The sequence below is a fragment of the Trachemys scripta genome, chromosome 2 (assembly GCF_013100865.1).
Source record: "Trachemys scripta elegans isolate TJP31775 chromosome 2, CAS_Tse_1.0, whole genome shotgun sequence".
NCBI classification, from domain to species: Eukaryota; Metazoa; Chordata; order Testudines; family Emydidae; genus Trachemys; species Trachemys scripta.
Window position 1 is genome coordinate 4,666,710 of NC_048299.1, and position 24,202 is coordinate 4,690,911.

The following is a 24,202-nucleotide window of genomic DNA, read 5'->3' on the forward strand; positions in this document are numbered from 1 at the left end:
GGCTGCTGCTCAGGAGGTCCAGCCAGGATAAGCCCCCCCTGGAGAGGACTCGGAGTCGCCTGCCGGGTAGTGGGGGGGTGTGCCGTGCACCTCCTCCCTCCACAGGCGCAGCAGCCCCCGCCTCTGCCTGCCCCCTGCACCGCTCCCTTGTAGCCGGCCGCAGCAGCGGCCAGTGAGGGTGTGCAGTGCGGAGCTGCAGGGGGCAGCCACTCGCTGGCCAGGCCAGGCAGGGATGCTCGGGGGAGGCGCATGGGAGCGGGGCTGGGGGAGAGACCTGGCCTCAAATTTCGGTGAGCTGGGTCCCCCCACGGGCCCTGAATTTGCTGGAGCCTTGGTGTAACCCACACACCTTCTGGGTGTGGGGTTCTGTCCCATCTAGTGCCACCCAGACACTTAAGAGCGAGATTAATGAAGAAAGAACGAGGAGTACTTGTGGCACCTTAGAGACTAACACATTTATTTGGGCATAAGCTTTCCTGGGTTAAAACCCACTTCGTCAGATGCCTGCATTTGTTAGTCTCTGAAGTGCCACAAGACTCCTCGTTCTTTTTGCTGATACGGACTAACACGGCTACCGCTCTGAATGAGTTTGCTCTACAGCCGTAACTAACAGCCAGTTGGCTTTTAGCTCATGCGATAGAGGCTCATGCACTAAGGCAGAGTCGGCAACCTATGGCACGCGTGCCAAAGGTGGCACGCAAGCAGATTTTGCCTGGCACGCGGCTGCCAGCCAGGGTCCTGGCCGCCAGCCCCGCTCAGCCCTCTGCCGGCTGAGTGAACAGAACCCCAGGCTGGCAGGAGGCTGAGTGGGGCTGGCGGCCAGGACCCCAGACCGGTGGCAGGTGCACTCACTGCACTCGAGTTCTGTGGCTCCCGGAAGTGTGAGCCGCCGGGGCGTGGGGCCCTGAGCCTGCTCCAGGAGGAGGGGCGGCTGCGGCTCACACTCCCGGGAGCCGCAGAGCCCAAGCACGGTGAGGGGGCAGCCGGGGGGCGCACGGGGACCACCGCCCGCGTGAATCCGCTGGGGGGCAGTGGGCCGCAGCCCGGGCAGGCGCGTCCCCCGGCTCCCTCCTCACTGCGCTTGGGTTCTGCGGCTCCCGGGAGTGTGAGCCGCCACCGCCCCGCTCCCGGAGCTCCCCCCTCCTGCTGCCTCAGCACTCTGCGGGGACGGGGCTGTGCCCGCGGCAGCCCGGCAGCGTGTTTTGCCTCCACGTGGAGCCAGCGTCTGACTGGCATGGGCATGGTAAGGGGAGTCCCGGGGGCAGTCAGGGAGCAGGGGGAGGGTTGGGAGTTCTGGGGGTCCCGGGGGTCTGTCTGGGGGGGGGGGGGAGGGGGGGGCAGGGGGGGGTCAGGGGGCGGGTAGGGCGTAGAGTTGTGGGGGGGCAGTGAGGGGGGGGGGGGTCTCAGGAGGGGCAGTCAGGGGACAAGGAACAGGGAGGCTTGGGTGAGGTTCTGGGGGGCAGCTAGGGGCAGGGGTCCTAGGAGGGAGCAGTCAAGGGACAAGGAGCAGGGTTGGGTGTTCTGAGGGGGGCAGTCAGGGGGTGGGAAGTGGGAGGGAGTGGATGGGAGCAGGGCTCCCCCCCCGCCCCGTCCTCTTTTGATTGTTGAAATATGGTAACCCTAGGCAAGGGGGGAGCTGGGGTGGTGCATGAGGGCATTTTAATGTGTATTACTAGCACGCGAAACCTTAAATTAGAGTGAATAAATGAAGACTCAGCACACCACTTCTGAAAGGTTGCTGACCCCTGCGCTAAGCTCTAGAGGCCCCAGGTTTAATCCTGCCTGCATACTGGCTCTTGCCGGTAGGCCGTACTGGACCGCACCAGCTTACTTTCCCCTCTGCCCACACGCCTCCTGAGTGTGGTGCTCTGTCCCATCTAGTGGCACCAAGACCGCTTGAGAGAGCGAGAGATTAAAAAATGAGTTTGCTCCACAGCCTTCGCTAACAGCCAATTGGCTTTTTGCTCGTGCGGTAGAGGCTCATGCACTGAGCTCCAGAGGTCCCAGGGTCTTTTGGTGTTACCTGGGCCCATACAACTTGCCGCCCCTGCATAAGGGGCTCTCGTGAGCTCAGTGAAATGTTTTGCTGCTTAATGCTTCTCATCCTTGCAGTGTTCATTCGAACCGCTTGGCTTAGCAGGAATTCAAGGTGCTGGGTCTCTCATTTTTCCATCTCTCGATCGCACTGTTCAGGTCCAGTGAGTCATTTGAGGTAACGGCACTTAGCTGTTGCAGTGGTTTAGAACAGCCTATAATTACGCAGCCTTTACAAATGGAGACTGAGCCGAAGGCCCATGGGCGGTGGGTATAATAGGCCAGGGGAGGCTCTGCCGTGGCCACGGGACCCCCAGTTGCAGAGTTTGGCAGCAAAGATTTTGCTTTATTAGGCCCTATGAAGGTTCCGGGGCGGCTCAGGCATATATCCCCTCCTCAGCTGCCCTGGAACCTGCATGAGACATATCAAAAACGTCTTCTAATAGACGCTTTACCCTGGGCGGGTTGGGTCCGAGGAGGGGAGGGAAGGCACGACGCCTGGCTGGCGGGGGGGGGGGGGGGGGGCAGTGCTCAGGGCTTCTCCGGCTGTGGGGCGGGGGGTTCTTGGGGCTCCGGCCATGGGGAAGGGAAAGAGCTGGGGGCTAGCCTCCCCAAAGGGGGGCTCCACCCGCTCATGCTAAGGCCGATAGCTGAAATGTGCTCACTGAGCTTGGGTGCTTTGCCTTCTGGGTGCCCGACTTGGGGGGACAGTACCAGAGTTTTAAGAACCCAGCACCCACAACGGAGGTCGCACTTTCTAAAGACTTCTGCTCTTCTCGAGGCACCATATGGGGCCAGATTTTCCAGAGGGCTTGGCCTGTTGCTTGCTGAGGCCTCTGAACATCCAGCCATACGTGTTGCCATGAGAAGAGCTGGCTGGAGGCTGACAGTTCAGTCTTGGGGCAAATTTCAAGGTTTCAAAATGTGTCTTTGCTCCACACTGATACGAAGACAAAACCTTTAGAAATCGGCCTGGCCCGAAATGGCTGGTTTTTGGATTGGAGATGTCTGGCTTTCAGTTGGGGTGTCTGTCTGGGAAAGTGACCTGGAAGCATTGAAACCTTCCCTTGGAAATTGATGCATCTCTGTGAAACGTGTCAGCTTTGAGTGTGGAGCACTCTGGAGAGTCTGACCCTTGTGGCCTGGTGTTCAGATGGGGCTGTTGTTCCCATTGGCTTCAATGAAGGCTGCGGGTGCAGTAGCCCTAGGTATGTCCAGCTTGACATGTGAAGTTAGTGGACCCATTTGAATACACTGGTTTAAGTGACTTGACCAAGGGCACATAGTGAGTCAGTGGCAAAGCTCGGGTCACAGCCTGGGAGTCCCTATTGTGACCTAAAGCTCAAGCTAGCGGTCACCTAGTGGCTATCTACTAAAACTTGTGGAACTCCTTGCCTGAGGAGGTTGTGAAGGCTAGGACTATAACAGCGTTTGAAAGAGAACTTCCATGAATTTATCCAGTTGAGTCGGTTAATGGATATTAGCCAGGATGGGTAAGGAATGGTGTCCCTAGCCTCTGTTTGTCACCTGTGGAGGTGGTAGCGTATCCCCTGACCCACTGGGGAAACTGGTTTGCTCTGCATGCCGGCATCCCTTGAGAGTGGGAGGCAGTAGACATAGACTGATCCCTCCCAGATCTTAGTCTGGCCAGAGGTGACTGGGAATTGCTGGGCTAGATACAGTTATTATGACAGTAGTGGGTTTTTTTTTCTTTGAGCTTTAGTGCAGGACTCTGTTCTGAACTAATAAGTTATAGCCACTGCCTGCCAGTTTGTAGTAATGAGCCATGAAGTTTCTTCAATGTGTTCTCCTCCCCCCCTCCAGCTGGGTTGAGGGTGACCTAGAGGACAAGGCATTTTCCACAGGGAGCTCAGAGGGTTGTTTGCCCAGGTGAATACCTGCCCAGTGGGAGGTGCTGTGAACAGCCCAAGCGCTGAATGCAGAGGGGAGGCCTATCAGGGAGCCATAGGGCCCAAAACAGGGCTGCTGGCAGCACTTGGAAGGTTTTGGGGTGGGGGACTAGCCCCCTGCGTGTGGAGAGGCGAATGAGCTGGCTGGGTGAATTGTGAAGGGCTCAGAGAAGAGGGCCACATGGAGGAAGGTGGAGGAATGGCCTCAGAGGAGAACGAATGGCACAAAGGAGACGGGTTAGAGGGTGGCTTGGCTGGGACTAGTGGGATGAGATGCAGGCAGGGTGAAATTGTGCGGGGTGCTGAAGGAAAGGAGAAGGAGCTAGCGTGTGATGCAGAAGGAGAGGAAGCCGGTGGAGGGAGTGAGAAGGAGGGGTGTGGAAAGATGCTCTTGGAAGCATCACTTTGGATGCATGAGGGAATAAGGGAAGTCGGAGGTACAGTTTGTCATAGCCATTAGCCACTGTAAAATGGCTCCTAACTATTGGCTGCCTTTGCTTGACTGTTGACCACCTTAAACGTACAGTAGTATCCAGGTGCATCCCTCGAGCACAGGCCTGCGGAAGCAACAAGCTTCAACTAAGCAAACCTCTAACTCCTCAGAACTACCTTAAATTCACCACTCTCCACATTGGTCCTCCCTGGGTAACATGCAAAGAAAACAAGCTACATGCAACCTGCTTTCTGCACCACCCATAGCCCCCCTTCTCCCAGTCCAAGTGGGAGAGGTCTCTTACCTCTATTAACTGGCTCATGGCCGCTCTGGAGTAAGACAGCAGGAGGGCAGAGCACCTTCGCCAGCAGAGAGGATGCTGATCCCACGCCATCTTATTTCCTCTGTCTCTCTCTCTTGCTTGCTTTCTGTACTGGAGCCCAAGCAGGGAGGGTGATTGATAGCCAGCTAGCTTCCAGCAGCACTCTCGGCATCTGCCAGAAGCTACCCCGTACCGTCCTTTCCACTCCTTGCAGCCTTGCTTTCCAGTCCAGCAGTCGCGGTGCCAGCCTTGGGGAGTCATTAATTAATTAGATGGGTGTCGCTTACAGACTGCTCTGGGCCGAGGGGTGGCAGTGCTCTGAGCTCTAACATTGCCAGCAAGGTGGAGACTGGAGATCAGACGCCGCTCCCTAGAGAGGGAAGCGATTTACTTATTACAGCCCTGCTTCCGGACAGCCGATGACTGATTCCAGCTCTCCTGTCTTGTTTTCTCCTGGCTGGTCGATAGCAATGTCTCTTCCCTAACCAGAAGGGCGGCAAGTGGGGCCGATTAACCTTTTGTGGGCCCCCATGGAGGCAATGGAGCATGGCGTGAGGGGGTCGGTCCCCGGAGTGAGGGGCCAGCCAGAGGGAATGGGGCATGGCAGGGGCAACCCTGCTTCGCCCAATGCGAGGGCACTATTTACAAACCGGCAGTTGCCAGACACACAGTGGCCTGCCTGGCCCTGTGCTACCAGCGTGCCCCTTCCCCTCGAGGGCAGTCCCATGCCACACCACAAAGCCACACCCCACCCAACGCCCCCTGACTCCCTATGGCCAGAGATTCCCCCGGACCCACTATGCCCCGCGGCCCCCCCCAGACCCACCCACAAATGCACAGTGCCTTGCACAACACCACCCCTGCCCACAGCCCCCCCACAACTGCCCAGCACCCTCCACAGAATCCCCACTCCCTAGTGCCCCAACACACAGAGATCTTCCCCGCCCCTTCACAGCCCAGCACCCCCCCCCACCATACACCCCACAGACCCACTCCCCCAAGCCCGGCCTCCAGGCCGCACCGGCCCTGCTGGGAGGTGACTGTGTCTGCCGGGCTGAGCCAGTAGTGCAGCCAGGGCTGGTCCCAGGGCCAGGAATTGCTCCATCCCCTCAGGAGTGGTGCAATCAGCCAGGCCAGGGCCTGCCCTGGCCAGGGTCCCTCAAGACGCACTTGCCTGGAGTAGCCCAGCCAAGCCCGCCACACTGTTTTCTCCCCCCCCCCCCCCCACTTCTGAGACTGGCTGGGCTTCTGCACCAGTCCGGGCGGTTCAGCTCCGGAGCGACAGGCGGGGCTCCACAGGTGGTGGGAAGCAGAGACTTCCCAGAGCCAGAGGTACACTGGGGTCCAGCCAGGGGGCTGAGAGGAGCAGGTGGTGGGGCCAGGGGGGTGGCGAGGAGCCCTCGGCCAGCCAGTGAGCAGGCCAAGAGGAACAAGCGGTGGGCAAGGGGAGCCAGCGGGGTCTCGGGGTGCAAGCGGAGTAGGCCAGGGTGCCTTCTGAGCATGGGCCCGGCTCTGTGGTGCCACAGGAGCCATTGCAAACCCGGCACTGGCAGCAAGCCAAGCTCTGTGTAATCCATGTTGTAGCTAGCTAATACTGGCAGGGTCAATAGCTGCAGAGAGGAGTTCTTAATGTGCTACATTTATCAGGCATCTTTCATCCCAAGAGACTTTGCAGCCATATGCTATCAGGCCCCATCTGATCTCAAGTCTATGCCCCTCTGAAAGCGGTTTGAACTAAGCTGGAAAAAGACACTTATTTTGGACGAAGAACCTCCCCAGCGGATGTTGTCTAGGTAGAACTATAGCAGTACGAAGCTGCTGGTAAACTTCTTGATGTACGAGCCCTAAGTAGGTTTGATCAAAGAGATGACTTGGACTGAAGACCTCCCCGGAACTCCCATATACTGCAAGAAGCTGTACTAAGTCATTGCCCAGGGGGCAGTGGATTGTTACAGGCGCCATCATGCAGATGAAACGGATACCAAGGTGTGTTAGGGAGAAGGTGGTTAAAGTTAAGGCTGGCGGGAAAACAAGAATTCCATTTCATGACAAATTTGGCTTCGTTCTAATGCAGAACAAATGAGACCTTTCAAAACTTTTAACGGGGCAGACTGCACCCTGCAATAGCTAATAGCCCAGTGATCAGGGCTTTCGCCTGGGATGTTAGAGCCCCAGGAACAAGTCCCTTCTCCTCCTGTTTCAGAGTGATGGGTGGTGAGAAATTCTGCTGTGAGCAGGGATTAACTGGGTGGGGGCTCTCCCTCGCCATCAGGCTATTGGCCATTCAGTCTCATTTTTGATGAGAAATTCCATCCTGGACCTGAGACCTTTTTCCATCGACACCAATCTGGTCCCATAACACATTTGTTTCAACAAATCAGCATTTTCCAGTTTAAAAAAAAAAAAAAACCTTCCAGGAGAAATTCCCAACCAGCAGTAGTCAAAAGATCGATGCTCTAGACACGTTCCCTCAGGGGTAATTCAGGCTTGCCAGCTCAAATGATTATTTTTATCATGTCTTGTGATATTTTTGTCCTCTTGAAGTCCCTGCTCCTGGAGGCATGTTGTATAGGGCAATCTAGGCTTTCACCTTCAAATGAGCTTCTAACGCATGAGCTGTGAGGAAAAGCTTAAACTGTGCCCCCCCCTTTCCCCCCCCACCTCCCCCCCCACACGCACACACCCCGCTTAAAAACAGTAAATGAAGTCCCCAAACTTGTTTTGTTGTTTTTAAGTTGCTCAGGATTTTATGGGGCCTATGACGATTTTTGAATGCTTGTACTAGTAACTACATCCTGCCCTCTGTAGCTCTTCTTCTCTGAAGGGATCCAGTCATGTCTGGCCAGGAGTCAGGCAAGGACATGTGCTTGTTCTTGGAGCAATGTGGGATACATTGCAATAAAGAACAGGGAGGAAGGTGCAGATTCTCAAATCTGCTGTTCTCACCAGGTGTTTTAGTCACTTGTATCCCGGCTTAGTTGCTTTAAGCAGGTCCCTGATTATAGATCAAGCACAAAAGGAAATATTTCCATATATATATATGGTGAGTTAAAAACAATCTAGGCAAAGCTGGTCTGGCTGTGTCCGCATTAGTGATCAGCCTATGGCTCTGGGAGCAGTGGAGGAGGGAAATCTCTAAGTATAATATTAGAGAAAACCACCCATTAAAGCCTAAATGCTGACCCTTCCCATGCTGCCAGCCAATTCAGTGCACTGGATATACATAGTGATAGGTTTCAGAGTAGCAGCCGTGTTAGTCTGTATCCGCAAAAAGAACAGGAGTACTTGTGGCACCTTAGAGACTAACAAATAAATTTGTTAGTCTCTAAGGTGCCACAAGTACTCCTCTTCTTATAGTGATAGGGAATCCTCTGCTCGTACATTTCCCTGCCTTATCAAGAGAAGCCATGAGGTGGCAGTGAGGAGGCAGGAAATAATACAGGAGCTGCGTCAGTGTCCTAGGCTCGTCCATTTTCCCCAGATTCCAAATGGGGTTTATGAACCCTTGGGGTAGAAGAAGAACTAAACTAGTCCTAATTATCTCTTTTAAAAAGGAAAAAAAGAAGTCTCAGCTAGACTCCAAATCTGTTAGAATAACAATAAAATGGACCTACCGTATCTTTTATCAAACTTCACGTGTTTTGCTGCACCCAGGCGGGATGCAATAGACACATACTAGTGTCTTGTTTATGGCACGGAAGAGCTGCCCTTCTCAGCACAGTTCATTTTTTTTTTTTCCAGCAAACCTCCCAATTTCCAAACTGGAGGGAGTGTGAGGTTGACTTGCTGGGGTCTCAGGGAGTTATCGCTTCTCTGGGTACTGTTAAATTAGCCCTGCCACCAGAGAACATGTCCTCAGGACTCCTAAAAATACTTCTGGACAAGCAACATCAAGTGTGCTAGGTGCTGTACAAACTTTGTAAGAGATGGCCTACTCCTGGAAAGCTTGATGAATGGCAGCTATCTTCAAATTTCCTGGAGAGCATACTCCCTAGTCGAGATCTTACCCACCCCACTGTAGTTGTGGTATTAGTACACTGGTATAGTTTTCAGGGCCCAAACTCGAGTCCTTTGCAGCAAATGCACTTGGATGCTTGTTTACCAAGGGCTGCCTTTGGCTGTGGGCATTGAAAAGCAGTATTGTCATTTCCAAGGATTCCAAAATAACAAGCTAAGGCCCCCAAAATGAGATTAAAAAAAAAAAAAAAAGTTTGAGTTCTCTTTATTTGCCTTTTGACTTCCAAGTCTTTGGAGGGTTCATGATTCTCAAGCTTTTCTCTACAGCCATGAGGGCTAGAAACTCCTTGCTTCACTGAGAGCTGATTCTTATGGGATCCCCTGACTCCAGGAGCTGAAGCTTTGGGGAATATTGCAGGACTTGTGAGTTCATAGGTGCTGGAACTGCAGCACCCCCTGGCTTTAAGTGGTTTCCATTATATACAGGGTTTAGTTTGGTTAAATGGCTCTCGGCACCCCCTACTATATAAATTGTTCCAGCATCCCGTGTTTGTTTGGAGAAAGTGGCTTTATGTAACCAAGGAAAACAAAGGTATAGATCTCCCACTCATTACGCCCTCTTTGACTGGGATTTATCACAGGCCAATGGGAACTCTTCTGGGAGCCCTCATTAAGATGGGCAGCATGTTGTTTTAGTGAAACCACAGAGGCTACTCAACTTGCTCTTGTATCCAGAATCTTTGGTAACCCCCTTGGAAAAAATAAAGGACATGTCCTTCATCTTGCCAAATAAATATCTTTACCAACCAGCCTGGGCACTGTGCAGAGAAAGGGAATTCTGTTTCACGGTGGATTTTAATATTTCCAAAGTTGGGTTTCAATATGATTCTGAATAAAACCCAGATTTTGAAATTTGCCATGAAAAGGTCTGGAGCCTCAGCTCTGGGGTAGTTCACCTGGTGGGCTGCCACAGAGCTGCTGACACTGGGAATCGGGGGCTGCCATGGGATTGGCACGCCCAGTCTCCTGCCTGCTGAGCTGATGGGGTGGGAGGTCTGGGGGAGTGAGAGCTTGGCAGTGCACAAGGTGAGCGGAGGAGAAGCCTAGGAGCTTGGGATGAGAGCCTGGAAGTCCTGTCAGCCCTGACTCCAGGAGCTGAAACTTTGGGGAATATTGCAGGACTTGAGTTCATAGGTGCTGGAACTGCAGCACCCCCTGGTGGACTGCTGAGGAGCTGGGCATGTGACCTAGCCGAGCTGGCAGTGTGGGTGTGATGTTTTGGTTTTTGACACTTTTATTTTCTGATGGGGGGGAAAAACGTTTGTTCCACTGGCGATCTTCCAGCCAGCTCTACCTCGTACCAGATAACACCACATTATCATATAAAGATTAAGCGGTGATTTAGATACCATCGAGAGAAAATGAGGAAGTCTGGTCCGGAGTCAAGTCCCTCTTCTGCTGTAGATAGGCTTGGAAGGATCAGATTTTTATTGGCAAATGTCAATTTCATTGTACCCATCTTGAGATGACATTTCCATTGAAGAGGATAGAAATTTAATAATCAGCAAAGTAAGAAAAATGCTGCTGGGGACTTATTAGTTTGATGTAAGGCTATTTACTTTGTATATTGACGTGCAATGATGACGTGTTTTAATGGCTATAAAGCTTTAACTTTGAATGTCAGCATCTACTGTCGTGAGTTATTGTCTGACCCCCTCATCATTAGGGGTCTACTTAAATCTCCGCGAAATCGCACATTTTTCGCGGGTTGGTCAGGGCATCAATAGCAGATTTTTGCGGCTGTGTTCATACAGTTGTATATTCCAGGCCTCCCTTATTTCTGCGGTGCTGCCTTCAGAGCTGGGCACCCGGCCAGCAGCCACAGCTCTCCTGCACTGGCTTCAGAGCTGGGTGGCAAAAGTAAAGGTGGCTATACCGTGACCCCTCCCCCACAATAGACTTGCAACCCCCTTTGGGGTCAAGACCCCGAGTTTGAGAGAGGCTGTGTATTTTTACCATCGTATAGGGTAAACGTACACAAAAGACCAGCTGTCATGGTCCATTACTTGTGTTCACAGCTGCAAATGTGGTAGATCGTACTCATAATATCCTCCAACTTGGAATTTTTAAATTGATAGATTATTTTAAGCATTTTTCCCCAAACATTGCTATTCATTGAAATAATTTTTTTTTTTGCCAAGCCTAGCTAAATGTGTGACCTAGGGGAAGTCACTTAGCCTGTTTGTGCCTCAGTTTCCCATCTGAGCAGTGGGGATAATAGCATTGCTTTCTCTCATGGCTGCTGTGAGAATAAAGGCAGAGGAGCTCAGGCACTGGGGCGGGGGCAGAAAAGTATGCTATCTAGACTGACAGAAATAAATGGCAATTACAAAATTAAATGCAGGAGGAAGAGTATTGGCAAATGAAGGCTGGGCGTGCCCCAGTGATGGATTCAACCTGAAATGTGTCCACTGGAGGAGCAGTGTAGAGACTGTACATAGTATTGCTAGTCTTCATTAGTCAAATTATGACCCTGCTAAGCTATATATACCGCAGCGATCGTTTCCTTCTCTAACTATCCACAGAAGTACGATAACATCTCTGTGTCAGGGCAGAATCACTTCCCTCTCTATTTATACAGAAACCCCAAATACTGTGTCCTGTAGATACACTTTCCTTTTAAATTCCCTAAAAGCAACTCGAGTGTCAAGTTACTTGTTTAAACATTAATGTGGAGTCGTGCCAAGCTCGGGTGCCTGCCAGCGGTTTCCATGTTGACAAGGAATGTTTTGCAGTGCACTTTGGGATAAGACCGTGACTTCTTGGTTATTTTTTATTTTATTTTTTTTAAAGCTAGTAAATAAAGTAGCTGAAAAGTCCAAACAGGGCAGCCTCCTGTCAACAACTTCTCTCTCCACTCCATGGCGCTGCGTGGTCAGGCTGATAACCCACACCCTGGTAAGGAATGCGTCTCGCTCCATTTCTGCTAGCGTGACGCTGATTTAGGACAAAATCTAGCTAGGCTGCTATTCAAGTGATATTTTGGGAAACAGAGTGGATTGTCCCAGGAGGGAGCTACATATTTCAGAAGGGCTGGGTCACTCCTGTGGCCAAACATCTCCTTACAGCTGTGTGGGAGAGTGGTGCTGAGTGGGAGGGATCCTGCATAAGGCGCAAGACAAGGAGTCCGGGATAGAACCTGTTCTGTCAGCCAGGCTGCGGCCTTGCAGAAACTGTCGTCTCTCTGCCTTTATTTGCCCAATTATAAAATGAGGACACTGCTGATTTCCTGGGTGTGTTGAGGTGAAATCCACTCGTGTTCCAAAAGCCCTTCAAAATCCTCGAAGGGCAGTAACGTAGTAACGTATAATAATCTTGTCAAATAATACAATTTTTCTCTTGCGTTGTCTCTTTATGTACTTGTATGATCACACCATAAAAACTCACCACATCCCAGTCACTAATGCCTTCCCTACCTCCCAGGGAACTGTGAGGATAGAAGTGCTATGCCCATTTTACAGATGGGGGTGGGGTGTGTGGAAGGAGAAACTGAGGCACAGTGGCCAAGGTCACACAGGAAGACAGTGGCCAAGCCAGGAACAGACCACACCTCTCCTAAGCCCCGGTCTAGTCTTTTATCCACTAGTCCATCCAGCCCATCCTCACAATAGATACCAGGAACTAACCCTCTCCTTCTGCACAAGCCAGTGCCCTATTGATTTCTGCCTGATGAAAGGCATGGGAACCAGCATTAGGAGAGAAGCAGGGAGATGCATGTAACATTGACTTGTGCCCGGGGGGAGGTGAAGACCTTCTGCGAGTCCTGACCCACATCCCTTCTGCCTCTGCTGCCCACTAGTTAGCTAGTCCATTGTATTTCATGCTTTCTCCCATGCTGCCAGTATGTGTGAGCTCCTTAAATGGCCCCTCTCTAATCTCCTAAACCTCTCCCCTCTGCTGAGATGGGTGCTTCTGTTTGCAGTTCTGGAGTGACTTGGGTAATTCTAGACCTGTCAGTCTGACATCAATCCCAGGCAAGATAATGGAGCAGCTGATCTAGGACGCGATTAATGAAGAATTAGCGGAGGGTAATATAATTAGTGACCATCAATGTGGGTTTATGGAAAATAGACACCATCAAACTAATTTGATATATATCTTATTTAAAAAAAGTCTGGTGATTGAAGATAATAGTGTTGATGTAATATATTTAGGCTTCTGTAAGGTGCTTGACTTGATACTGCATTGCCGGTGCCCAGAGCTGCCCCTCCTCCTTCTCAAAAAAACCCCAAAGAGCATAGGCCATACTTACAGGATGGGAGACTCTGTCCAGGGTAGCCGTGACTCTCTGAAAGGGTTGTGGTGGATAATCAGCGGAACATGAGCTCCCACTGCAATGCTGTAGCCAGAATGGCTAATGAGATCCTGGGATGCATAAACAGGAGACTCTCAAGTGGGTGTACAGAGGTTATTTTACCTCTGTATTTGACACTGGTGCAACTGCTGCTGGAATCCTGTGTCTAGTACCAGTGGCCACTGTTCAAGAAGAATGTCGATTAAACTTGAGAGGCTCAGACGAGCCATGAGACTGATTAAAGGATCAGAAAATCTGCTTTATAGTGATGGACTCAAGAAGTTCAGTCTACTTAGTTTAACAAAGAGGAGGTTAAGGGGTGACTTGATTAGTCTAAGTATCTACACGGGGAACAACTCTTTAATAATGAGCTCTTCCGTCTAGCAGAGAGAGGTTTAACGCTGTCCAGTGGCTGGAAATTGAAGCTAGACAAATTCAGACTAGATATAAGGTGTAACTTTTAACAGTGAGGGTAATTAACCATTGGAACAATTTATCAAAGGTTGTGGTAGATTGGCCATCACTGACCATTTTTAAATCAAGACTGGATGTTTTTCTAAGCGATGGGCTCTAGGAACTGTTTGGGGGAAGTTCTCTGGCCGGCATTCTACAGGAGGTCAGACTAGATGATCACAATGGTCCCTTCTGGCCTTGGGATCTATAGATCTGTTGTTGATTTGATTTACCTGTGCTCTGGATTACATTCTGCCAGGTAGCAATTCCAGCCCTGCAAAACTCTGCTGTTTCAGTTCACTGGAGTCTGTCCTCCTGTCTCACCTTAAATCTCATGAGGGCTGCATTTGAATGAACACTAAATAATCCTCTAAACCCAATGAAAACTACCAAATTTTGCTGCCTCACTAGGATCAAATTCTGTCAACATCCTAGAACATGACTTGACTTGTGCAAATGCATCCCCCAGTTGACTGATGTTATGATGAGCTTTTCCGCATACTTGGCTCATCACCAGTTCACACTTAAGCTTTGCTTGGCTTCAGGTTGTGTTAGGAAATTCCCAGCACATCCCTTTATAGAACTGGAAGGGACCTTGAGAAGTCATTTAGTCCAGTCCCCTGCACTCAAGGAGAGACTAAGTATTATCTAGACCATCCCTGACAGGTGTTTGTCCAACCTGCTCTTAAAAATTCCAAAGATGGAGATTCCACAACCTCCCTAGGCAATTTATTCCAGTGCTTAACAACCCTGACAGTTTGGAAGATTTTCCTAATGTCCAACATAAGACGCCCTTGCTGCAATTTAAGCCCATTGCTTCTTGTCCTGTCCTCAGAGGGTAAGAAGAACAATTTTTCTCTCTCCTCCTTGTAACAACCTTTTATGTACTTGAAAACTGTTATCATGTCTCCTCTCAGTCTTCTCTTCTACAGACTAAACAAACGCAATTTTTTCAACCTTCCCTCATAGGTCATGTTTTCTAGACCTTTAATCATTTTGGTTGCTCTTCTCTGGACTTTCTCCAATTTGTCCACATCTTTTCTGAAACGTGGTGCCCAGAACTGAACACAGTACTCCAGTTGAGGCCTAATCAGCGTGGAGTAGAGTGGAAGAATTACTCCTCCTTTGTCAAGAGCTGGACAGAGAGGTTTGCATCAAACAGGAATACAAGTAAACAACTTTAGGGGCTTCGATAATTCCCCGTTCCTTTGCATGTATTTCTGAGATCTGATTCCATTTGTGAAGGAGAAGGTCTGGCTTGGGATCTCAAGTCCTCTGAGAACCGCTGTCTTCAAAGCCACATTGTTCTGTGGCTGCTTCGAATGAGATATGAACCAGAATGCATTGGCTGATTGGAAACACTGGGACTTGGCCTAACCTCCTGAGATACATTTTTAGCAAGGTTAGGAGGTAGCTCATTTGGAAAAAAGATTTGTACCAAGGTGTGGGTTATGAGTTCATCCCTGTCGTCTTAAGTAGAGCATTATTGAACTGTGGTGTACACTAAGGTTCTGCTAATGTAACAATGCACCTGACAGGTCCTCTGTGGGAACTGAGCCTGGGACATCTGGATCTAAAAGCAAGCTCCATTTGCTTGGAGGCAGTAGCATAAGAATAGCCAGATTGGATCAGGCCAATGGTCCATCTAGTATCCTGTCTTCAACAGTAGCCGGTACAAGGTGCTTCAGAGGGAATGAACAGAACAGGGCAATTATCAAGTGATCCATCCCCTGTCATCCAGTCCCAGCATCTGGCTGGTAGTCAGAGGCTTAGGAACACCCAGAGTATGGGGTTGTGTCCCTGACCATCCCAGCTAATAGCCATTCATGGATCTATCCTTCATGAACTTATCTAGTTTTTTGAACCCACTATACTTTTGGCCTTCACAGCATCCCCTGGCAATGAGTTCCACAGGTTGACACTGCAGTGTGTGAAGTACTGCCTTATGTTTGTTTTAAACCTGCTGCCTATTCATTTAATTCGGTGATCCCTTGCCCTTGTATTATGAGAAGGGGTAAATAATATTTTCTCCACACCAGTCATGATTTTATAGACCTCTATCATATCCCCCCTTAGTCGTTTCTTTTCCAAGCTGAACAGTCCCGGTCTCTTTAGTTTCTCTGCAGAGGGAAGCTGTTTTGTAACCCAATCATTTTTGTTGCCCTTCTCTACATCTTTTCCAATTCTAATATGGCTTTTTGAGATGGGGACGACCAGAACTGCACACCGCATTCAAGGTGTGGGCATACCGTGGATTTATATAGCGGCAATATGATATTTACTGTCTTATTATCGATCCCTTTCCTAACATTGTTTACTTTTTGGACTGCTGCTGCACATTGAGCCGATATTTTCAGAGAACTATCCACAATGACTCCAAGATCTTTCTTGAGTGGTAACAGCTAATTTAGACCCCATCATTCTGTACGTATAGTTGGGAGTGTTTTTTCCATACTTTGCATAAACTTCTTGGCATGGGTTATTACACTAACCATGCAGGGATCATAATCTGACACGGGGATGACATCTCTTCTCCCCCGTCCCCAAATCCTCCGGGGACACCCCCCCCCCCGTTCTTCAGAAGCAGTCTGGAAGGAAGGGTGGATGATGAAATGTTACTTATAGTGAGGAGAGGCAAGGCTTCTCAATTGTTGTGACCTGAGCAGGGCCAAGGTTTTGTGAATGCACTGACTTAATCCCAAGTGTGAGCTGCTGGGGATGGTTCTGTACAGCTCCAGGCTTCAGTGGTGCCTTCAGCGGAAGCAGTGACACATCGTCTTCAGTAAGGTTATTCCTAGAAACCAAAAATCACCCCGAACTAAAACTTAAATAACCAATAGTTCCTGTAAGATGATCTGGCACTGCTCTTGGATAGTCTGTCTGCAAACCACTCCCTCTGGTGCTGACTCAGCATGTCATCAGCTGCCCTGACACCTCTTTCCTCCCCGCCTCCCCCAGGGCAGAGAAGAATGAGTTTCTGCACTCCCACAGAACAGAGGAACTTGAGCTATAAACCAACTTCCTTAAAGCCCCAACCGGGGGTAGAGGGGAAAATAACTCCGTCATTACCGAAAACCCTCTTTGGGGTCACAGGGCCACATCCTGAGCGGATGCAACCCAGGCTAGTTCCCTTGGAGGGTCTGGTCTGTGGTGTCAGTTTCTAGAATCAGGAACATGTGGCAGTAGGATGAGATTTTTCCATTACCTGTTGTCAGAGCTGTAAATGCCTTTGTGACCCAAGGACCTCCTTGATGCCAACTGGTGGGGGGCATACGGGTTACAGAGATCCAATGCGGGGTGGAGGTGTCATGTAGGTTTTCAGCACACTGGTCAGCATAATCTTTGCAAAATGTATGTGTGGAGAATGCCTAAGATGTGGGTGGGAAATGTATATGCTCAAGGCCTTGTCGTTCAAGGTACCATGACTTGAGACAGACTTCTCCAGACCAGAGGTGGGAGACCCTCATCTCCCTGGTGGAATGTTGTGTATTGTGTGTCCTACAATAGAAGTCTATTAGCTTAGGAAACCAAATGCTAATTTACAGCTTGTGGGGACTTCAGAAGGAAAACTAACCAGAAGAGATAAACAGCCTGAGGGCCCGAAGGGAGGAGACCAAAGCTCTCAGCTGATACCTCTGAGGGTGCAGAAAGAAACCCGGGCAGTGGACATCTGTCAGAGAGAAGCAAGCTGCCAGGGGGCTTGGCCTCAGGAAAGCAAGATCTTAGCCATTCTGGGTGAAAGACGCTGTGAAGAAGGACTTGGGGGTAAGCAGTGCCTTATTAGACAACTGTGCGTCTTGTTAGCTGAGTTTGGGCTCTAGCCTGTGTTGTGATTTTTGTTCTTACAAACCTTTCCTTTGTTCTGAGTATTTGTTTGCGATCGTATGAATCTGTTCTTTGTTGAATAAGCAAGAGGAAGTTTTCTCAATAAACAGCTCTAAGTGCTGCATGTGGAGCTGTGAGATAAGGTGTAGGCTGCGGTGCCCTGTTCCTTGGGGAACCACAAGCCTGATAATTCTGTGTCCAGTGGATAAGGGGCTGGACACCACAGGGGGATGCTTGGAGGGCTCAGGCACGCTCCAATCCCTGTGTCTGGCCTTCCTGAGGGACAGCAAAGCCTGCGAGGCTGAGTGGGGGGTGCTTATGCTTCAGGAGGCTGGGACAGCCAGGGAGCTGAGCCCTGGTAGGTACAGGTAACGCTAACTCCACGCTTAAGGCAGGTGCAGCGAGGTGCCTTAAAGGCTGGGTACCCCAGGATGTCCTTTGATAGGCAGGGGATGTTCCATGCAAATGTGCTGCTCCCAAAGGCCTTGATAGAAAAGGATTCGGAACTAGGCGGCTTTTCAATATGGATGTTGGATCTTCCTGTTCTCCTGCACTCCCATCCAGCTGGGCGATTAGGGGAGGCTGGTAGCTGCTTGTATTACGACTAAAGACTGCAACTGCGATTGCAGGGCTCTGTTGTGCTAGAAAATGAACGCACATAGAACAGGAGACACTGAAGAAAATCTAGCTAGAAAAGGTGGGAGGGGAAACAGAGGCAGAGAGATTAAGGGAATTTGGTAAGGTGACACAGCAGGCAAGTGCAGGGCCGGCTCTGTCTTTTTTGCTGCCCTAGGCAAAAAAGCCACCCCCCACCCCCTCCCAGCGCGGCAGGGGAGGGCGCCGAGCCCAGCCATGGGCCCGCAATCCCCGACGGGCTGGAGCGCCGGGGGGAGGGCGGTGAGCCTGCTGCAGCTCCGCTCTCCCCGGCGGCTGGAGCACCGGGAGCAGGGCGGCGAGCCCGACCGGGGCTCTCAGCTCTCCCCGGCGGCTGGAGTGCCGGGCAGGGCCGTCCCTAGCACATGCTTGGTGGGCTGGTGCCTGGAGCCGGCCCTGGGCAAGTGGCAGAACCAGGGATAGGACACAGGCCAGGGCCTTATCCACTATACCAGAGTACAGACCTGGAGTGAGTACATCATTCAATCCTTCATCCTGGAGTCTTCAAATCCAAGAATGGCTGAAGACATTGGAGGATGGGCGGGTGCAAAGCTTGTGTAACTGTGGCATGGTGGTGTGTGGGGAGTGAGTGGCAGAGGAGCGAAGCCAGGCCTGGGGAAGAAGGGGAGGTGGACAGTGGGAGTAAAGGCGCCGCTGAGAACTCGTGGGAGGGTACTAGGAATTCATGTTGTGTCATGGTGGTGACTGTCTGCCGTGGACAGTCATACAGGATGGATGGTCGGTCTCATGGCTGAAGGACAGGACCAGGTCAAATCAGAATGTCTGGGGTCTATTTCTGGCTGTGCCATCAACTTCCTGCCTCAGCTGGTCCGGAATGATGAACATCTGTATGTTGCTGAAAATTAGTTTTGTTGGTCTTCCATTTGGAACATCAGAATGAAGGATTCATTTTGGATGCATTGTAGCAGTGCTGTTAGAGCAAAAGGTCAACTATTTGCCTATAAGCCCAGCTTGTTATATCAGGAGCAACAACTGTTTCTGCAAAACACCCGCTGCAGCCTTCTGTGCAGCAAGATTATGTGATAACACAAGGCGGCCAAACCACCAGCTTAGGTGAGACAGACAGGCATTGCTACTTCAGTCTAACATATGCCTCAGAGTGGAGTGGGGGGGGGGGGGGGGAAGGGGGTGCTGTGGAAAGAAATGATGAGTTCAAGCAAATGTTAAACCGCATCCTGTTATGTATCCATTCCCTTGCCTCTCTCTCAATCCTTCCGCATACACGTATCAGGTATGCATGCTAAGTTGTTTGTTGCTAGGTATAAAAAGGCTGCTCCACACTTGTAAGGGGCTCTCTCTCTGGCATTAGCCGAGGAGAGCGCCCACTCAGCTGACTGGTCAATAAAAACTTAAAGCCGTCTTCTAGACTCCCGTGCCTCCTTGGGGTAATTGGGCAGCTCTAGGGGGAAACGAGCCCATTTGGCTAACAGTGCTGGTCCCAGATCAGGGGTGGCAGAGCCTCTCCAAAAGTGGGGGGGCCAGGGGCCCCCCTCCTCATCCCCCGACACCCCTCCTCTTCCCTTGGAGGCTCCGCCCCCTGCCCTAGGAGGCGGGGTGTGTGTGTGCGCGAGAGCAGCCCCCTGTGTCTCTGCCCCCTCAGGCCCGCTGCCCAGGGCAGGTGGAGGGACGCAGGCTCCCTACAGCTGCCCACATGGTTCTTGCCCTATCCTCAGGCCAGAGCCGGATTGGGGTCTGAGTTGCAGCCTGGGCATGGTAAGAGCCATGCAAGCAGCTGTGGGGAGTGGCAGTGCAGACCCTCCATCTGCCCTGGGTGGTGGGGACACGGGCTGGGAGCTGCTCTCGGGGGGGGGCCCACACCACGGGCAGGTGGAGGGTCCGCATGGCTTCCACAACTGCACGGGCTCCACCAGCTGCTGGCCTGGCCGAGGAGGGGGTTGGACCTCAGGGGGGGAAGAAGTGGGGAAGGGAGCAGGGTCCACCATGGAGAAACATGGACAAGCCAGGCCCATCCCTTTTCAAAAAGGGAGAGGGACATGGCCCCCTGACCCTCCCATTCCGGCACCACTGTCCCAGATGTTAAAGACCAGGTGGGTGAGGCTCTGAGGGTATGTCTACTCCGTAATTAGTCACCCAGCTGGCTTGGGCTGGGGGGCTGTTTAACTGTGATGTAGACCTTCAGGCTCGGGCAGGAATCTGGGCTCTAGGACCCTGCGAGGTGAGAGGGCCCCCGAGCTCAGGCTGCAACCCCAGCCCAAATGGCTTTGTCTACACTGCAATTAAACAGCCCCTTAGCCTGAGTCAGCCTGCACCGGCCAGCCCCAGGTGCCTAAGTGCAGTGTAAACCTACCCACAGCATCACAGCTCAATACAAGGTGGAACAGATTCTTTAGTGTAAGTAGTTAACACATTTCAAGGGACCATTCAAGGGGAAGTGACCCATTAACACCCTTTCCAGTGCGAAGGGGGGGCGGGGGGGGGGGAAGGCAGCTTGGTGGGGAGGGGCTGTTAGTAGCTTTTAGATTGTTTGTTTGTAATAAGCCATAAATCAATATCTCTATTCAGTCCATGATTTTTAGTATCTAGCGGAGTTATGAATTTAAGCTCCCAGGCTCTTCTTTTGAAGGTGTTGTGCCAGTTCCCTTCGAAAATGAGAAGCGAGATCCGCTGTAGCCGGATTGTTTTGGAAGTATGCACCTGCAAGTGTTTTCGTTGCACCCATGCGTTTATTGAGGCACTTAGCGCACTGGATGAGTCCAAAGTTCATTGAGCTCTGGAGGGTGTCACGACCATCTGCTTGTAAAGTAGTGGAGGATGATTCCCCTGTGGCCTAGGGGGGTGGTGGGTAGGGTTGCTAACCCTCCCGGTTTCCCCGGGAGTCTCCCAGAATCAGGCCCTATCTCCCGGAGGCTACTGCAGCCAAACTGGGAGATTTTGGGTGCTAACTGTCCGGCGGCACAGCGGGGCTAAGGCAGGCTCCTGCCAGCCCTCGCTCCACTCTGCACCTGGAGGCGGCCGGCAACGGCACTGTCTCTGTGGCCCTTGGGAGGGTCGGGGGTCTCTGCGCACTGCCCCTGCCCCGAGCACCAACTCCACAGCTCCCATTGGCTGGGAACTGCGGCCAATGGGAGCTGTGGGGGCAGTGCCTGCAGGCTGGGGCAGGGCGTGGAGCTCCCTACCCCTGCCTAGGAGCCGCTGCCAGAGGGATGTGCAGGTCACTTTCGGGAGCCGCCCGCGGTAAGCGCCGCCACACCCAAACTCCCTGTCCCAGCCCAGAACCTGCACCCAAACTCTCTGCCAGAGCCCACACCTCTGCCCCAGGCTCCTACACAGGGCCGGTCCACAACATTTTGGCACCTGAGGCGGGGAGCTCAAATGATGCCCCCTCGCAGCAGACACAATTTTCTACACTCTGGGTCCTAGTGGCGCGCCTCCCCTTCTCCCCCCCCACCCCCCCAGTCTGGCACCTAAAGTGGCCACCTCAGTTCACCTCAAAGTAAGGCCAGCCTTGCTCCTACACTCCGAACCCTTCAGCCCCAGCCCAGAGCCCGCACTCCCTCCTGCACCTCAACCCCCTGCCCCAGCCTGGTGACAGTGAGTGAGGTGGAGAAGATCAAGCGACGGGGGTAGGGGGCTGGAGTGAGTGGGGGCAGGGCCTCAAAGAATGGGCGGGGCCTTGAGGAAGGGGGCAGGGCAAGGGTGTTTGGGTTTGTGCCATTAGACAGTTGGGGGGGGGCCCCCCCCAGTGGTGGGGCATGCTAATACTATGAGCTTTAAGACTCTCTGATTAGAAGTACCAGCTGGCTCTGCAGTTGGAAGTTCAGACTGGTTTCTGTTGGGTTCAGATCCCTGCCCAGCCCTGCCTGAGAGCAATGTGTTCATACAAGGAGCATGGAACACAATAGCCCTGTAAATAAAGCAACCCCTTGCGCGGTGCACCAGAAAGACAATTTCTGCTCGGTGTTGTACCACCAGGGAAAGTGATTTCTCTTCAAGCCGCGGACCAAACACGTCAATTGGATGTTTCAAAAGCAGCTCCTAGGAGTTGGTCCAAAGCAAATATAGCTCCCTACGCTCCGCCCTTGGACTTCCTGAGCGGGTGAAAACAGGAAGCAAAAGTTTTCCTTTAAGAAGAGCCATGCCGCTTATGATACCCTGCCATCCCATTGCACCTTGGAGCAAAATCTCTTCTCCCACCTTTTAGTTAGGTGTATTCTCCCCATTTGACAGAGGGGGGAAACTGAGGCACAGATGTAACCTGTTAAGTGACTTGACCAAGGAAACATATGGCAGAGCCGAGAATAAGACCTAGATTTCTTGGCGTGGAGCCCTGCATTTAACCACAAACTCCTTCATCTTGCCATAAGTTTATGGATCGAATCTGAGGGTGACACTAAGGACCTAAGAGGCTGGAAAAGAAAAGGGACCTATCTTGCGGTATAGGATTGTTCCCTGCTTTGCGTATACCTGCATGCCTTATATGGACTGCTTGCTGCACAGCCGAGCTGGGCAAGTCACCCTCGCTGAAGTGGACAGTGAATTATGGTGCAGGTGCCGTGCTGAAAAGGACCGTGGAGTTCCGGGGGAGCAGGGAGGAAGTCAGTATAATAAATCACTCTCAACAAAGGCTCCCCCAGCCTGGACACCCCTCCACTCTCCTTTGTGCAGTGGGCATCCTCCGAGTGATGGCCTGATGAGCTCTGAACCTCCTGTGCTAGTAAGTTCCTGCGGCGTGTAAATCCTCCAGCTGGGGAGGAAAGCCAGTGAATTGTAGCGTCGGCGCGTCTGGGGAATCGGAGAATGGGGCTTTGTTCCTGCTCTCCAGCGCTCCCCGAAGCAGGCTGGGACAGTGCGGGGCTTTGTTTAGCAGCACTCATGGGGTAGGCTTGCTGCCTGATGAAGGATTGCACGGATTTGTTAATTATGGATGGATTGATTAGAAAAGCTGAAGGGCTTTTGGGCAGAGGGCTCTAGTAGGTTGAAGGGCAGCGGGAGGTTGGCGGGGGTGAGGAGGTGTGGTTAAAAAAAATCTTCCCTTGCTGGTGACCGAATGAAGGTGTAATGGCTTGTGTGCTGCCGTGGGGAACACGTGCATCATGTAAGCATGTTTAGTGTGCAACAGACATGTGCGCAGTGTGTTTTGAATAGCAGTGGCTCTCCTGTTTCCCAGTACTTTGATCTGACTCTCATGCTGCTCTTAACAGCAGAAGCCAGGCAAGTGTGAAAATTGCCGAGCAAGGTAAATGATGCAAGGTGAAGGATCATGGAAAGCACCGAAATACACAGGAGGAGGGGGCAATACGTTGCCTGGAGCTGGGGAGATATTGGACGTGGTGATCCAGGGGATGTAACCTAGTGGAGAGGAATTCATTGAACGACTTTCCCTTTAAATCATACTTCTATTTTACATGCCTCTAACATGCATTAAACAGGTTTCAGAGTAACAGCCGTGTTAGTCTGTATCAGCAAAAAGAAGAACAGGAGTCCTTGTGGCACCTTAGAGACTAACAAATTTATTAGAGCATAAGCTTTCGTGGACTACTGGCTAGCTTGATTATCACTTCAAAAGTTTTTTTTCTCTTAATTAATTGGCCTCTCAGAGTTGGTAAGACAACTCCCACCTGTTTATGCTCTCTGTATGTGTGTATATATATCTCCTCAATATATGTTCCATTCTATATGCATCCGAAGAAGTGGGCTGTAGTCCACGAAAGCTTATGCTCTAATAAATTTGTTAGTCTCTAAGGTGCCACAAGGACTCCTGTTCTTCTTTATGCATTAAACAGTAATTGACACATTGGATTGAAGCGACAGGGGTTTTTTGTTTCTAAGCAACTGGAGAACAAAGGTAATGAGCAGCCAATGCCTAGCTTCCCTTTGAGGGTTTGGTAATTCTATCTCTGGGCCCTGTGTCTCTTGCCCAGTACACAGGCCTGGATCTGTGTTTCAGCAAAGTAGGCAACTTGCTGTGGGAGGGAGGAAGGGAGCTGTGGGTGTGGTGATCAGAGACTCTGGTAGTTCAGCGCTCAGAAGCCCAGAGGAACTGAAGCCGCAGCAGCCCAAGGGAAACATGATTGTTCATCTTCTGTAAAGTAAGTTATTTTAGCCACCAGTGTGTACGTTAAAGCTGCCTTCGCTTGACCTTAAATGGCCAGATTGCATGAGGGAGTGTTTTCGGTTACTCTCCCCGGATTAAATAGACAAGGTAAAATGCAGTTGAAATCTTTTTGAACATGGAGAGCCCTTTAATTGTGCCAGTGGTGGTAGAATTCAGTGCATTT

The 24,202-nt window shown here is 51.3% G+C and overlaps 2 protein-coding genes across 6 annotated transcripts in view; one reads left to right on the forward strand and one right to left on the reverse strand.

Moving 5' to 3' along the window:
- The window catches only part of TMIE (transmembrane inner ear), a 78,586-nt gene extending 73,531 nt beyond the window's left edge, over positions 1-5,055 (reverse strand). The window contains exon 1 of the mRNA XM_034763842.1: positions 4,682-5,055. Within this exon, the coding sequence (XP_034619733.1) occupies positions 4,682-4,960 (279 nt within the window). The 5' untranslated portion in view covers positions 4,961-5,055. The remainder of the gene's footprint in view (positions 1-4,681) is intronic.
- Positions 5,056-11,515: 6,460 nt separating this feature from the next.
- ALS2CL (ALS2 C-terminal like) overlaps positions 11,516-24,202 on the forward strand; it is a 62,787-nt gene continuing 50,100 nt past the window's right edge. The window contains exon 1 of one of the 5 annotated variants that reach the window (XM_034759768.1): positions 11,516-11,614. Coding sequence is in view for 3 of the 5 variants with exons in the window: in XM_034759765.1 (XP_034615656.1) it covers positions 22,393-22,638 (246 nt within the window). In the remaining 2 variants the exon portion in view is untranslated. Of the gene's footprint in view, positions 11,615-22,301; positions 22,639-23,867; positions 24,014-24,202 lie in introns of those variants that run through there. The other 4 variants (XM_034759765.1, XM_034759763.1, XM_034759764.1 and 1 more) reach the window with 4 other exon arrangements.